Source organism: Camarhynchus parvulus, chromosome 27 (assembly GCF_901933205.1).
Source record: "Camarhynchus parvulus chromosome 27, STF_HiC, whole genome shotgun sequence".
Lineage (NCBI taxonomy): Eukaryota > Metazoa > Chordata > Aves > Passeriformes > Thraupidae > Camarhynchus > Camarhynchus parvulus.
The window spans coordinates 3,672,531-3,687,298 of record NC_044597.1 but is presented as its reverse complement, the minus strand read 5'-3'; the positions used below and the strand labels follow the sequence as shown (position 1 = coordinate 3,687,298).

Genomic DNA, 14,768 nt, shown 5'->3' with positions numbered 1-14,768 from the left:
GGAAAGGGTTATAGGGGAATTGGGGGGGGTTATAGGGGAATTGTGGGGTTATAGGGGAATTGAGGAGTTATAGGGGAATTGGGGGACTGGGAGGGGTGGGAGATTGGGGGGTTATAGGGGAATTAGGGGTTATGGGGGAATTGGGGGGCTAGAGGAATTGGGTTATAGGGGAATTGGGGGGTTATAGGGGAATTGGGGAGTTATAGGGGAATTGGGGAGTTATAGGGGAATTGGGGGTGGTTATAGGGGAGTTGGGGGGCTGAGGAAAGGGCCTAGAGGAATTGGGTGGTTATAGGGGAATTGGCTGGGCTCAGTGGCATCTGCACCCCCAGGACACCCCGAGGTGTCCCCATGTTCCCTCACGCCCGGTGCATTGTGGGAAACTCCCCATCCCCACCTCAGGGGGGGTTTTGGGCTGGGGTGGGGCTGGACACCCCCCAAGGGGTCTGGGGGGGCTGGGGGCCCCTGTGGGTGCCGCTGGGGGGCCGGGAGCGGGCGCGGTGATGTCAGGCGGGGGCGGGAGCTGCTGCAGGTAGATAAAGGGCGGGCAGAACAGGAATCCCTGGTCCGGCGGGACGGGGCCGGGAGGCGGCGGCAGCTGCAGGTACGAGCGGGGCCGGCCCGGGGCTTCCCGGGGGGCTCCCGGGGCTGGGGGGGGATCGCTGCTCATCCCGGGCTGTCGGTTCTGTCCTGTCGGGAACGAGCCCGCAGCTCTGGCTGGGCCCGCAGCCCTCCCCTCCCTCCTTCCCGCCTTCCTCCCGGCTCTTCCTCCTCCTCCTCCTCCTCTGCCGTCCCGCCGCGCCTCCTCTGCCTCCTCTGCGCCCCTGCGGGGCTCTGGACCCCCAATCTCGGGACCCCCACCCGCAGCTGGCGTCCTGGTCCTTAATCCTGGTGGTCCTGGCACGCTGTGCCTTGTCCTGGGGGCCCTGGGATCCTGTCCCCTCACCCTGGTGGCCCTGTGACTCCATTCCTCAGCCCTGGTGACCCTGGGATCCTGTCCCCTTGTCCTGGTGGCCCTGGGATCCCATCCCCTCACCCTGATACCATCCCCTCGTCCTGGTGACTTTGGGATCCTGTCCCCTCACCTTGGTGGCCCTGGGATCCTGTCCCTCAGCCCTCTTGCCCTGGGACCCTCAATCTGGTGGCCCTGGACCCCCTGCTCCACAGCCCTGGTGGCCCTGGGGCCTATCCCGGTGCTCCTGGCCCCTCCTGTCCCCCTCCCCATAACCCCAATGTCCCCTGTGTCCCCTGCTTGTCCGCTGGTGCTCCTGAGCCCCTCCAGTCTCCCATCCCCTAACCCTGATGTCCCCTGTGTCCCCTGTTTATCCCACACCCATCCTGGTTGTCCTGGCCCCTCCTGTCCCCCTCCCCATACCCTGGTGTCCCTGTCCCTTTGCCCAACACCCCGTGTCCCCCGTTTGTCCCACCCCGAGTGTCCCCACCCTGCCACTGCCACCAGCACAGTCACACCGGGGTGACCTGAGGCCACCACGGGGGTGGTGCCAGGGCGGTGTCCCCGCCGACAGGGCCGTGTCTGTCACATCCCCCCCCCCACCCCGTGTGTCCCCTGCTGTGTCCCACCCACCCTGCCTGAGCCCTGGCTGTCCCCGTGTCCCCAGATCACCCCGGGCACAGCTGGGAGGGGACACGGGGAGCGGGGATGGGGCAGAGGGGGGGGGACAGGGACATGGCAGCGATAGGGACATGGCAGGGATGGGGACATGGCAGGGACAGGGACATGGCAGCGATAGGGACATGGACATGGCAGGGACGGGGACATGGCAGGGATGGGGACATGGCAGCGATAGGGACATGGCAGGGATGGGGACATGGCAGGGACAGGGACATGGCAGGGACAGGGACATGGCAGGGATGGGGACATGGCAGGGATGGGGACATGGCAGGGACAGGGACAGGGACATGGCAGGGGCAGGGACACGGCGGGGACACAGGGATGGCACGGGGGTGACATCAGCCCTGCCAAGCACGGACTTGGACCCCGGGAGGTGGCGGCAGGGCCGGGCAGCGGGCGAATGATTAACACCGTGCCCCGCGGCCACCGAGTGCCACCGTGAGTGCCACCGTGAGTGCCACCGTGGGTGCCACCGCGGGTGCCACGTGCGTTCCGTGCGCCACGTGCTGGGGGGGCCGCGGCACAGCCCGGGGCCACATCCCGGGGCCGGTCCCGGTGCCCGGGCTCGGTGGCACCGGGCGTGGGTGGGGACACGGCGGGGCTGGCGGCGGTTCCCACGGCGGCTCCCTCGCCCCCGGCTCCCGGGCCCGGATGCCAGCGCGGTGAGCTGGAGCTGGGAGCGGCTGCCGGGACCGGTTTGGCCGGACCCGAGGAGGGGTTTGGGGCTGAGCCGCCGCCGCCGCCACGCTCGGCTTCCTCCTCTGCCCGGCGCCGGCACGGCCTGGCCTGGCAAAGCTCGGCCTGGCAAAGCTCGGCCTGGCAAAGCTCAGCCTGGTAAAGCTCAGCCTGGCAAAGCTCAGCCTGGCAAAACTCAGCCTGGCAAAGCTCAGCCTGGCAAAGCTCGGCCTGGCAAAGCTCGGCCTGGTAAAACTCAGCCTGGTAAAGCTCAGCCTGGCAAAGCTTGGCCTGGCAAAGCTCAGCCTGGCAAAGCTCAGCCTGGTAAAGCTCGGCCTGGCAAAGCTCAGCCTGGTGAAACTCATCCTGGTAAAGCTGAGCCTGGCAAAGCTCAGCCCGTCAAAGCTCAGCCTGGCAAAGCTCAGCCTGGCAAAGCTCAGCCTGGCAAAGCTCAGCTCAGCATCTCCCAGCGCTCCCAGACCCTCGGTGCTGGTGAGGGAATTTTTCAGGTCTCACAAGGGGCTGTGCTCACCATCAGGGCTGTGCTCCAGCCCCCAGCACCCCGACAGGACTGCGGGGACAGGGACACCCCCTTGGTGTCCCAACATCCCACCCAGGGCTGGGGTCCTGCTTGTCTGGACAGGGAAACACCCCTGGGTGGGTGCCAGGGCTGGGAGCCCACCTGGGGGCTGCCCACAGCTGGCCACGGCCCCCCAGATGTGCTCATGGGTGCCGGACCCCCTCTGTCTCCCCCCACAGATGATGCCATGGAGGGGGGGGCTCAGCAGAGCAGCCTCTGGGAGCCCCCCGAGCAGGAGGGGGGTCCTGCAGAGCGGGATGGGGGCGAGGGCCCGCCCGAGCTCCGCCGCTCCCAGCCCCTCTTCATCCACGGCAGCAGGTGGGTGAGGCCCGGGGGGGTCAGGGGGGCTCAGGGGGGGTCACAGGGGGTGTAGAGCTCACCCCCCTTCCTGCAGCCGGCAGCCGCCGCAGGAGGAGCCGCGGGCGTCGTCGCTGCCGAGCATCCCCAACCCCTTCCCCGAGCTCTGCAGCCCCTCCAACTCCCCGATCCTGAGCAGCCCCGCCCTGGGACAGGGACCCCCCCGCGAGGGCACCGCCCACGTGAGTCAGGGGCTGGGGCTGGGCAGGGGGCTGGGGGCTGGAACCCCTGAATGGGCTGGGCAGGGGGGCTGGGAGCTGGGACCCCTGAATGGGCTGGGCAGGGGGCTGGGCAAGGGGCTGGAACCCCTGAATGGGCTGGGCAGGGGGGCTGGGGGCTGGGACCCCTGAATGGGCTGGGCAGGGGGGCTGGGGGCTGGAACCCCTGCAGGGGATGGGGAGGGGGTTCTTGGGGCACCCCCCAGGTGAGGTGGGAGTCAGGGGGCTGGGGAGAGGGGAGGGATCCCATCCCTGGGACAGGAACCTCCTCCCAGATGAATCAAGGCTCTGGGAGGGGGGATCCCCGTCCCTGGGACAGGAACCACCTTTCACATGAATTACGGGCATGTGATGGAGGGATCCCATCCGTAGGACAGGAACCACCTCTCCCACATGAATCAAGGCTCTGGGAAGGAGGGATTCCATCCCTGGGACCACCTCCCCAAAAAATCAAAGGGCTGGGAAGGGGGAATCCCATCCTTGGGACAGGAACTGTCTCCTGCAAGAGTCAAGGCTCTGGGAAGGAGGGATCCCATCCCTGGGACAGGAGCCACCTCCCAAATAAGTCAAGGGGCTGGAAAAAGGGACCTGAACCCTGGGGAAGGAACCATCTCCCAAATGAATCAAGACTTTGGGAAGGGGGGATCCCATCCCTAGGACAGGAACCAGCTCCCAAATGAGTCAAGGGGCTGGGAAGGAGGGATTCCATCCTTGGGACAGGAAGGAGCTGGGGAGCAGGAGGTGGGGTGGGATGATCTCACCTGTGCTCCCCTGGTGCCGGGGGGGCCCTGAGAGCCCCTGTGCCCCCTCCCAGGTGGTGAAGGTGTTCGGTGAGGACGGCGCCTGCCGCTCTCTGGAGGCCTCGGCGGGCACCACGGCGCGGCAGCTCTGCGAGACCCTGGTGCGCAGGACGCGGGCGCTGCACGACCACAGCTGGGCCCTGGTGGAGCTGCACCAGCACCTGGCCCTGGGTGAGCTGCCCTGGGGGTGGTGGAGCTCACAGGGGTCCCAGGATGAGGGAAGAGATGAGGATCTTGGCTCCATCAGAAGGCTGGTTTATTATTTTGTGATATATATATTATATTAAAAGGAAATGATATGTGTTGAAACTATAGTAAGAATAGAGTATGGAATACTCTATTCGTGTAAGAATAGAGAAAGGATTCATGAGAGGAGAGGAGAGGAGAGGAGAGGAGAGGAGAGGAAAGGAAAGGAAAGGAAAGGAAAGGAAAGGAAAGGAAAGGAAAGGAAAGGAAAGGAAAGGAAAGGAAAGGAAAGGAAAGGAAAGGAAAGGAAAGGAAAGGAAAGGAAAGGAAAGGAAAGGAAAGGAAAGGAAAGGAAAACAATAAAATCTTGCGACTGACCAGAGAGTCCGAGACAGCCAGACTGTGATTGGCCATTAATTAAAAACAACCAACATGGACCAATCACAGATGCACCTGTTGCATTCCACAGCAGCAGCTAATTATTGTTTGCATTTTGTTCTTGAGGCCTCTCAGCTTCTCAGGAGAAAAAGGTCCTAAGGAAAGGATTTTTCATAAATGTGTCTGTGACACCGGGGGGCACAGTGGGGCACTTAGAAATGACTTTGAAATGCTCTGGAATAGGACAGGCATTGTTAGGGAGGAAATAGGAACAGGAAAAAAGTTTCAAAAGGTGGCCTTGCAAATAAGACTGGATACTTTGGAGAAATAGAACTGTGAAAGATGCACTGTAGTAGGACCCGTGGGGTGTAATTTTAGATGATTGGCTTTAAGGCATTTACAGCATGGTGTGGCAAAAGCTGATAGGCCAAAAAACACTTATAGTGTATTGTAATTAGGAAATAATTGGCTGTTAATTGTGATAGTGTGAGTTATAACATCTGTATTGCCTCACCCTTCCCATGAGACTGGAAACAGAATGAAAGTTTTTAAAACACCTCTCAGTTACCCCATCTCTGGGTCAGAAAAGGGTTTAATTCCTGGGACTCCCCCACCACCCTGCTGACCCCGTGGGACCCCCACCACCCCCCTGTCCCCCCCAGAGCGCTGCCTGGAGGACCACGAGTCGGTGCTGGAGGTGCAGAGCTCCTGGGCCCCGGGTGCCGACAGCCGCTTCGTGTTCCGCAAGAACTTCGCCAAGTACGAGCTCTTCAAGAGCAGCACGGTAGGTGGGCACCCTCTGGACCCCCCCTTTGGGCACCCCGAGGGGTCTCTGCTGAGCCTCTGTCCCCCAGCAGCTGCTGTTCCCCGAGGTGATGGTGTCCAGCTGCCTGGAGGCCAACAAGAGCATGGCGCACTCCGAGCTCATCCAGGTACGGGGCACCGTGCCCAGCTGCGCCCCGGGCACCTTGCCATGCCCTGGGGACCCCACTGTGCCCCTCAGCCCTCGTGTCCCCACCAGAATTTCCTCAACTCTGGGAGCTGCCCTGAGGTCCAGGGTTTCCTGCACCTGCGGGAGGCCGGGCGCAAGGTCTGGAAGCGTTTCCACTTCTCCCTGCGCCGCTCAGGGGCTCTACTACTCCACCAAGGGCACCTCCAAGGTGAGGCCAGGGGGTCCTGGGGAAAGGGGGGATGGACGGGGGGTCCAGCAGGGCCAACCCTGACACCCCAAACCCCCCAGGACCCCCGGCACCTCCAGTACTTCGCTGACCTCACCGAGTCCAACATCTACTATGTGACTCAGGGCAAGAAGCTCTACGGGACTCCCACCGAGTTCGGCTTCTGCATCAAGGTGGGTGTCACAGACATCTCTTATGAAAAATCCTTTCCTTAGGATTTTTCCTCCTGAGAAGCTGAGAGGCCTCAAGAAAAGAATGTAAACATTGATTATCTGCTGGTGTGGAATGCAACAGGTGCATCTGTGATTGGTCTCATGTGGTTGTTTCTAATTAATGGTCAATCACAGTCCAGCTGCCTCTGACTCTGTCGCAGACACAAGCCTTTGTTATCATTCCATTCTTTTTCTATTCTTAGCTAGCCTTCTGATGAAATCCTTTCTTCTATTCCTTTAGTATAGTTTTAATGTAATATATATCATAATATATATATAATTAAAACGATTCCTTTAGCATAGTTTTAATATAATAAATATCACAATATATCTCATTAAAACGATTCCTTCAGCATAGTTTTAATATCATATATATCACAATATATATCATTAAAATGATTCCTTTAGTATAGTTTTAATATAATATATATCACAATATACATCATTAAAATGATTCCTTTAGAATAGTTTTAATATTATATATATCATATATATAGTTTAATATAATATATATCATATATATAATTTATGATATATATGATATATATTATATATAATATATATTATATAATATATACCATATTTATGAGATATAATATATATTCATAATATATTAAAATATAATATTATATTATGATATATACATAATATACATAATATAGAATATATATAGTTTAATATAATATATATCATATATATAGTGCATAATATATACCACATATATCATATATATAATATATATTCATAATATATAAAAATTAATATTATATTATGATATATTATATACATAATATAAATAATATAGAATCTATATAGTTTAATATAATATATATCATATATATAGTGTATAATATATAATATATACCACATATATCATATATATAATATATATTCATAATATATAAAATAATATGTTATAATAGTATATTATGATATATATATAACGGCTATATATAATATATATATTATATATATTATATATATATATATATATTATATATGACGGCTCCGATCTCCCGCAGCCCCACAAGGTGCGGAGCGGAGCGAAGGGTCTGAAGCTGCTCTGCAGCGAGGATGAGCAGAGCCGCAGCTGCTGGATGGCCGCGTTCCGCCTCTTCAAGGTGAGCCCCGGGCGGTGCTGCCGGCCCCTGCCGGCTGGGATGGTGCCAGAGGGATGCTGGAGGGGTTTTGGGGACATTCTGGAGGAATACCGGGGTGGTGATGTGGCAGAAGGATCACACGGTGTGTATCTGTGTGCGAACCTGGAGATAAGAAATGCTGACTTGGAATAGGGCGGGCAGGAAAAGAATTAGGACAAAGAAATTCAACATTTCGAAATTTAGAATGCCATGGAATGGGACAGACAGAAAAAAAAATTCAAACTTTCAAAACTTACTTAGAGTGACGTGGAATAGGATGGATGGAAAAAGAACTAGGAAAGAAATTTCAAAATCTCAAAACTTAGAACGCCATGGAATAGGACAGACAGAAAAAGAACTAGGACAGACAGAAAAAGAACTAGGGAAAAAAATTCAAAATTTCAAAACTTAGAATGCCACGGAATAGGACAGACAGAAAAAGAACTAGGAAAAAAATTTCAAAATTTCAAAACTTAGAATGCCACGGAATGGGACAGACAGAGAAAGAACTTGGAAAAAAAATATTTCAAAATCTCAAAACTTAGAACGCCATGGAATAGGACGGACAGAAAAAGAACTTGGAAAAAAATTTCAAAAGGTGGCCTTGCAAATAAGACCAGATACTTTAGAGAAATAAAACGATGAAAGATTCATTGTAGTAGGACCCACAAGGGGTAATTTTAGAGGATTTGCTATAAGGCATTTACAGCATGGTGTGGCAAAACCTTCCAAAATCAGGATATCCCAAAAAACACTTATAGTGTATTTTAATTAGGAAACAGTTGGCTTCTGATTGTGATGGTGTGAATTCTAACATCTGTATTGTCTCACCCTTCACATGAGACTGAAAACAGAATAAAAGTTTTTAAAACACCTCCCAGTTGCCCCATCTCAGGGTCAGAAAAGGGATTGATCTGACAGTGCTGAAGAGATGAGGGGGGGATGCTTGGGGGATGCTGGAGAGCTACAAGGGGGGGATGTGGAGGGTTCTAGAAGGATACTGGAGATATGATCCCAGAGTGAAAATGTTTCAGGGTGGGTGTCCCTGTGCCCACGTGGAGTGGGTGCAGAGCTCCCCACCCCTGCACTGGGTGTCCCTGGGGGGCTGTGGAGGTCCCTGGGTGTCCCTGGGTGTCCCTGGGTGCTCTCCCACCCCCCAGCAGGGCCCCCTCCCAGCTGACAGAGCTGTTCCCCCCAGTACGGGATGCAGCTCTACAGAAACTACCAGCAAGCACAGGCACGACTGAGCCAACCCCCCTGGATCGGCCCCACACCCCTGGTGAGTGTCCCCTGTCCCCCCACACCCCTATCGAGTGTCCCCTGTCCCCCACAGACCCTGGTGAGTGTCCCCTGTCCCCTACAGCCCCTGACCCCCTCTGGTGACCCCCCTGTCCCCCACAGCGCAGCGTCTCGGACAACGCCCTGGTGGCCATGGACTTCTCGGGGTGCACAGGCCGGGTGATTGAGAACCCCAATGAGGTGCTGAGCGTGGCCCTGGAGGAGGCCCAGGCCTGGAGGGTGAGTGGGGGTGCTGGGGAGTCGGGGGCAGCCCCCCTGAGCCCACCCCAACGTCCCCTGCTGTCCTTGTGTGCCCAGAAGAAGACGACGCACCGCTACAGCCTGCCCGCCGCCTGCCACAGCTCCCCGCTCAGCGCTGGTGAGACCCGGGCTCACTGCCCGCTTTGGGGGGGTCCCTGCCCCGCCCAGGGGGTTCCCCCGAGTGTGACAGCCCTGTCCCCACAGTCATCCACCGCACCCAGCCCTGGTTCCACGGGAGGATCTCCCGGGAGGACACGCAGCAGCTCATCGGCCGCCAGGGCTTGGTGGATGGGTATGGAACCCCCTTGGGTGGGGGGTTTTGGGGGCTCCTGGGGGGGATGTGGAACTCCAGGGGGGTTCAGGAGCACAGGGGTTACGGGGTTTTGCAGCTCCTGGGGGGATACAGGATATAAGTGGGGGTGAAGGTGAGTGATCCCAGGTTGTTGCAGGGTTTGGGGGTCACAGAGACTCCCAGGGGTGCCAGGGGGTGCTGGGCTGCTCCCAGAATTTCACAGGGGGTTCGTGGGTTATTGTAAATCAAAGGCAACTCCAGTGAAGGGGAAAGAATGATGCATCTGACTCCATTGATATCAGAAGGCGAATTAATCACTTTATTGTACTATATTATATACATTTAATCTAAATTGAATCTTCCAAACACTCACTCTGCACACACTGCACAGAATCTCCCAACACACACACACCTGGTCCTGACAGGCCAAGGAAACAAAACATCCTCACTTTGGGTAAATCATCTCCACATTGCATTTGACTTTGGCACAAACACAGGCACAGCAAGTGATAAAAATTGTGTTTTCCCTTTCTCTGAGATTGAGAGAATGCGAATCTCAGAAATCCTTGGGAAGGACTGTGCCTTGCTTTTCTCTGCCAGAGAAAACAAGGAGAGGGACAATGTGGGGCACAGGGGACACTGGGAGGGCACAGGGGACACTGAGAGGGCAGAGGGGACCTGGGAGGGCAGCTGGGAGGGCACAGGGGACACTGGGAGGGCAGAGGGGACACTGGGAGGGCAGAGGGGACCTGGGAGGGCAGAGGGGACACTGAGAGGGCAAAGGGGACACTGAGAGGGCAGAGGGGACCTGGGAGGGCAGAGGGGACCTGGGAGGGCACAGGGGACCCGGGCCCAGCCAGCAGTGCCACCTCTGGGTCTCACAGGGTGTTCCTGGTGCGGGAGAGCCAGCGGAACCCCAAGGGCTTCGTGCTGTCCCTGTGCCACCTGCAGCGCATCAAGCACTACCTCATCCTGCCGGTGAGTGCCAGCCTGGGGCTGGGGGCCGGGGGGGCCGGGCAGAGGGGTCCTGACCTGCAGCCCCCCCCCGGCAGAGCGAGGAGGAGGGGCGGCTTTACTTCACCATGGACGACGGGCAGACGCGCTTCGCCGACCTCATCCAGCTGGTGGAGTTCCACCAGATCAACCGCGGCATCCTGCCCTGCAAGCTGCGCCACTACTGCACCTGCGTGGCCCTCTGAGCCTCTGGGGGGGCTTGGCACAGCCTGGCACCACCAGCACGGCAGGGCTGGGCTCAGCCTGGCACTGCCAGCGTGGTTTGGCACAGTCTGGCACTGCTGGTTCAGTCTCGGAGCACGGCTCGACGCAGCCCGGCACAGAGCAGCTTGGCACAGCCTGGCACTGCTGGGGTTGTTTGGCACAGATTGGCCCTGCTGATATGGCATGGCTTGGCACAGCATCACCAGCACGGTGTGGCACAGCTGGGCACCAATGACATGGCGCAGCTCAGCACAGCCTGGCACTGCTGGCACAGCTTGGCACCAGTGGGATGGTTTGGCACAGCCCAGCACCACCAGCAGGGCACAGTTTGGCACAGTTGGGTGGTTTGGCAGAGCCTGGCACTGCCAGCATGGCACAGCCCAGCACCACCAGGACGGTTTGGCACAGCCTGGCACCGCCAGCATGGCACAGCTCAGCACCACCAGGACGGTTTGGCACAGCCTGGCACTGCCAGCATGGCACAGCCCAGCACAGCCCATGGCAGGACCCCCACACTCAAGCACTTTCTCCCCTCTGCCCTGCAGCACCAGCCCCGAGTGTCCCTGCAGGGGCCTGGCACTCCTTTCCCCCTCACCAGAGGGGGTTTTGGGGTCCCCAGGAGCGGGGTCCCGGGCTGTGGGGGTGAGGGGGGCACCCATCACCGTGTCCCCCACGTCTCCACGAGGCCAGTTGAACTGGGACGTGTTTTATACCAGTGAGAAATAATAAAGGTTATTTTTGCAGAGCTCCTGCTTCGTTCCTTGCCATCCCCAGAGCCCCCCCAGTGCCGGTGGCACACGGCTGGCAGCGTCCCCATCTCCCACGCCTGGCAGTGTCCCCATGTCCCGCTGCGTCCCCACGGTGCCACACAAAGGCCCCTCTGTGCTCCCTGGGCACCACGTGCGGCTCAGCCACGCCGCAAATCCCCGGCAGGGGGGATTATCCAGGGCGGATTAATGGCTCGGATTTGGGGGGGCAGCTGCTATAAATGCGGGGGGCTGGGGCTCGGAGCGGGGGGTGAGGCCGTGCCATGGCTCCCAAGACGGTGCTGATCACCGGCTGCTCCTCGGGCATCGGGCTGGCGCTGGCCGTGCGGCTGGCGAGGGACAAACAGCGCCGGTTCCGAGGTGAGCGGGGCGCAGGGACCCCCCCAAAGGCCATCCCGGGGAGATGCCGCGGGGGCTGAGCCGCCTGTGCCCGCAGTCATCGCCACCATGAGGAACACGGGCAGGAGCGCGGCGCTGGCGGCGGCGGCGGGGCCGGCGCTGGGCCGGACGCTGGAGATCAAACAGCTGGATGTGTGCGATGAGAGCTCCATCCGTGCCTGCCTCGACAGCATCCCCGGGCGTCACGTCGATATCCTGGGTGAGATCCGGGATTCCCGTCCCAGCCTGACCCCGGTGACCCCCACCCTGTATTGGGGGCTGTGCAAACTTGTCCCGTGCCAGGGACCATTTGTGCTCCCAGTGCTGGGACCCTCCGTGCCAGGGACACCTGCACCAGGGACCTTTGTGCTGGGACATTCCCTGTGCTGGGAACCTCCAAACTCGGTACATCCCATTCTGGGGACCCTCCAAGCAATGGGGACCCCCCACACCAGGGACCCTCTGTGCTGGGGTATTCCCTGTGCCTCCAAACTCAGGAGATCCCATTCTGGGGACCCTCCAAGCACTGGGGACCCCCTGCACCAGGGACCCTCTGTGCTGGGACATTCCCTGCACCAGGGACCCTCCTCACCCAGGACATCCCATGCTGGGGACACTCTGAGAACCGGGGACCCCCCATGCCCAGGGTGTGAGATCCCCCTGCCCAGGGCACGCCCCACTGATGCCCCCTGCCCCACAGTCAGCAATGCCGGGGTGGGCATGGCGGGACCCCTGGAGTGCCAGAGCCTGGCAGCCATGCAGAGCCTCATGGACACCAACTTCTTCGGCCTCGTCCGCCTGGTCAAGGAGGTGCTGCCCGACATGAAGAGGCGCCGCGGGGGCCACATCGTCGTCATCAGCAGCATCATGGGCCTGCAGGGTAGGGGAAAATGGGGTGCCCTGGGGGGACCAGCCCTCACGCAGGCCTGACTGGAGCTCCCCAACCATGCAGGTATTGTCTTCAATGACATCTACTCGGCCTCCAAGTTCGCCGTGGAGGGTTTCTGCGAGAGCCTGGTGGTGCAGGCGCTGCGCTTCAACGTGGCGTGAGTGTGGGGGCCCTGGAGCCCTTGGGGCAGGGGTCTGGGGGTGCCCAGTGCCCAGTGCCCAGTGCCACATCGCTGGGCAGGATCAGCCTGGTGGAGCCGGGGCCGGTGATGACGGAATTCGAGACCAAGCTGTACGAGGAAGCCGAACGCGCCGACTACTCACGGACAGACCCCGAGACGGCCGAAATCTTCACCAAGCTCTACCTGAGGAACTCCAGGGATGTCTTCACCAGCCTGGGCCAGACCCCTGAGGACATTGCAGAGGTGCCAGGCGGGCAGGGTGTCCCAGTGGGCTGGGGCTGGGCTGGACAGAGGTGTCAATTAGCCCTGACAAGGAACAGCAATGCCCAGCCAGCAGTGGGGCAGCTGACACCCAGACAGCTCCATCCTGATGGGGCTGAGCCTGGCTGGGAATGAGAATAGGAATGGTGGTGGGATGGGAATGTGGATGGGATGGGAATAGGAATGGGAAGGACCTGAAGATGGAGATGGGCAGAAATGGAATGGGAATGAGAAGGGATGGTAGGATGGGATGGGGATGGGTTGGGATAGGATAAAAATAGGAATAGAACAGGAAGGATTTGGGGATGGGATAGGAATGGTGATGGGGTGAGGTGGGATGGATTAGAGGTAGGATGGGAAGGGCTTGGGGATCAGGATAGCAAATGAATGAGAAGAAGATGGGATGGGAATGGGGATAAAAGGAGAATGGGAGGGAGGGCATGGGAATGTGAATGAGGATGGAGGCACAGATGTGGATGGGATGGAGGTGCAGATGTGAGTGGGATGGAGGTGCAGATGTAGATGGGAGGGAGGTGCAGATGTGGATGGGATGGAGATGCAGATGTGGATGGGATGGAGGTGCAGATGTGGTTGGGATGGAGGTGCAGATGTGGATGGGATGCAGGCAGGGCTCAAAGGGGACAGAGATGGGATGGCAGTGGTGGTGGGCTGGGGCAGTGGGCACAGGAAGGTGACAATCCCATGCCCACGTGCAGCACACCCTGCGGGTGATCGAGGCGGCCCGGCCGCCGTTCCGGCACCAGACCAACGTGGCGTACACGCCCATGGCTGCCCTCAAACACGCCGACCCCAGCGGCGCCCTCATCACCGACGCCTTCTACCAGCTGGTGTTCAAGTACGACGCCGTGCTGCGCTTCGGCCTCCGCGCCATCCGCCTGCTCCGCTGGAAGGCTCAGAAGGTCAAGGCTGGTGCGCGGCTCCTGGGCTTCAAATAAACCCTTGTGGCTCCTGGGCACTGCCCGGCCCATCCCGGGCACGGGGGTAAAGGGGCAGGACCCGTGCAGGGTTTCGCTTCCCGTTCCCGGCCTGAAATAGCTCCCACATTAAAATGGGGAGGGTATTTATAACCTGTGCTGGGTGAGCAATGCAGAGCACCTTCCTCCGGGAGTGCAGCGGCCGTGACGGGGCTGGGAAGGGCTGGCAGCTGCCCCCTGCCTGCCTCCCGCTCCCCAGGGGCACCTGGGGCTCTGGCCTGCGGGCATGTGGCACCCAGGGGGCATCACACTGTCACCCCCTGGTGCTGCGTCCTCCTTCCTCCGGGCACTGCTGTGGGGTGGGGAATGTCCCATGGTGGGGGGTTCTGTGTCAGCCCTGTCTGGGGCAGCGCTGGGGCAGCACAGAGAGGGCAGAGAGCAGAGTGACAGGGGTGTGTGGTGTGCTCAGAGGGGCACAGGGAGGGCATTTGGGGTGCAGGGACTGGTGCAGAGTGGGGGTGAGATGGATGACAAAGAACGGGTGCAGGACGGGTGCAGGGGTGCCCAGCAGCTCACGCTGCTCCAGGGGCTCCCCCTCTCCAGCTCCCTGTGGGTGACAACGTGGTGGGTTCACCCTTGGTCACCAGCATGTGGGCACTTGGCGTGACAGCGCCGGGAGGTGAGAGCAGGGGGAAACCACAGGAGGCCCGGTATGAATCAGCCCCGCTGCTCAGAAACCTTCCTGGCTCCCCCTGTCCTCCCTGGCGCAGCCCCCGGAGCCCTGGAGGGACCCCCAGCCCCACGCGAGGGCTGGATGGAAGCGGCTGCAGCTCCGTGTGCCTCGCACGTGGCCTCTCCGGAACCGTGGGGACAGGATGGAGGTGGGGAAGGAAATATTTTTGCATTATCCCCCCTCTTCTCGCACGAGTTAATGGCAAAGCTGCGGTGGGAC

The 14,768-nt window shown here is 58.8% G+C and overlaps 2 protein-coding genes across 2 annotated transcripts; both read left to right on the top strand.

Moving 5' to 3' along the window:
* Positions 1-526: 526 nt before the first annotated feature.
* GRB7 (growth factor receptor bound protein 7) lies at positions 527-11,070 on the top strand. Its single transcript, XM_030966170.1, is given in 16 exon segments — positions 527-604; positions 3,068-3,206; positions 3,283-3,427; positions 4,278-4,434; positions 5,490-5,611; positions 5,682-5,759; positions 5,849-5,953; positions 5,955-5,987; positions 6,068-6,178; positions 7,240-7,338; positions 8,555-8,635; positions 8,758-8,874; positions 8,953-9,013; positions 9,100-9,187; positions 10,072-10,165; positions 10,240-11,070. Coding segments are annotated over 15 exon segments (1,569 nt in total). The 5' UTR covers positions 527-604; positions 3,068-3,075; the 3' UTR covers positions 10,387-11,070.
* A 357-nt stretch (positions 11,071-11,427) lies between these two features.
* LOC115913948 (retinol dehydrogenase 8-like) lies at positions 11,428-13,871 on the top strand. The gene is made up of 6 exons (XM_030966273.1): positions 11,428-11,532; positions 11,609-11,770; positions 12,251-12,430; positions 12,503-12,596; positions 12,680-12,863; positions 13,598-13,871. The coding sequence occupies exons 1-6, from the start codon at positions 11,436-11,438 to the stop codon at positions 13,835-13,837; spliced, it is 957 nt and encodes a 318-aa protein (XP_030822133.1). The 5' UTR covers positions 11,428-11,435; the 3' UTR covers positions 13,838-13,871.
* The last annotated feature ends 897 nt before the right edge of the window (positions 13,872-14,768 follow it).

Coding starts and splice junctions, on each gene's coding strand:
- LOC115913948 (XM_030966273.1), top strand. CDS start 11,436: ATGGCTCCCAAGACGGTGCTGATCACCGGCTGCTCCTCGGGCATCGGG. Junction 11,533..11,608: donor CAAACAGCGCCGGTTCCGAG/GTGAGCGGGGCG, acceptor CTGTGCCCGCAG/TCATCGCCACCATGAGGAAC. Junction 11,771..12,250: donor GCGTCACGTCGATATCCTGG/GTGAGATCCGGG, acceptor CCTGCCCCACAG/TCAGCAATGCCGGGGTGGGC.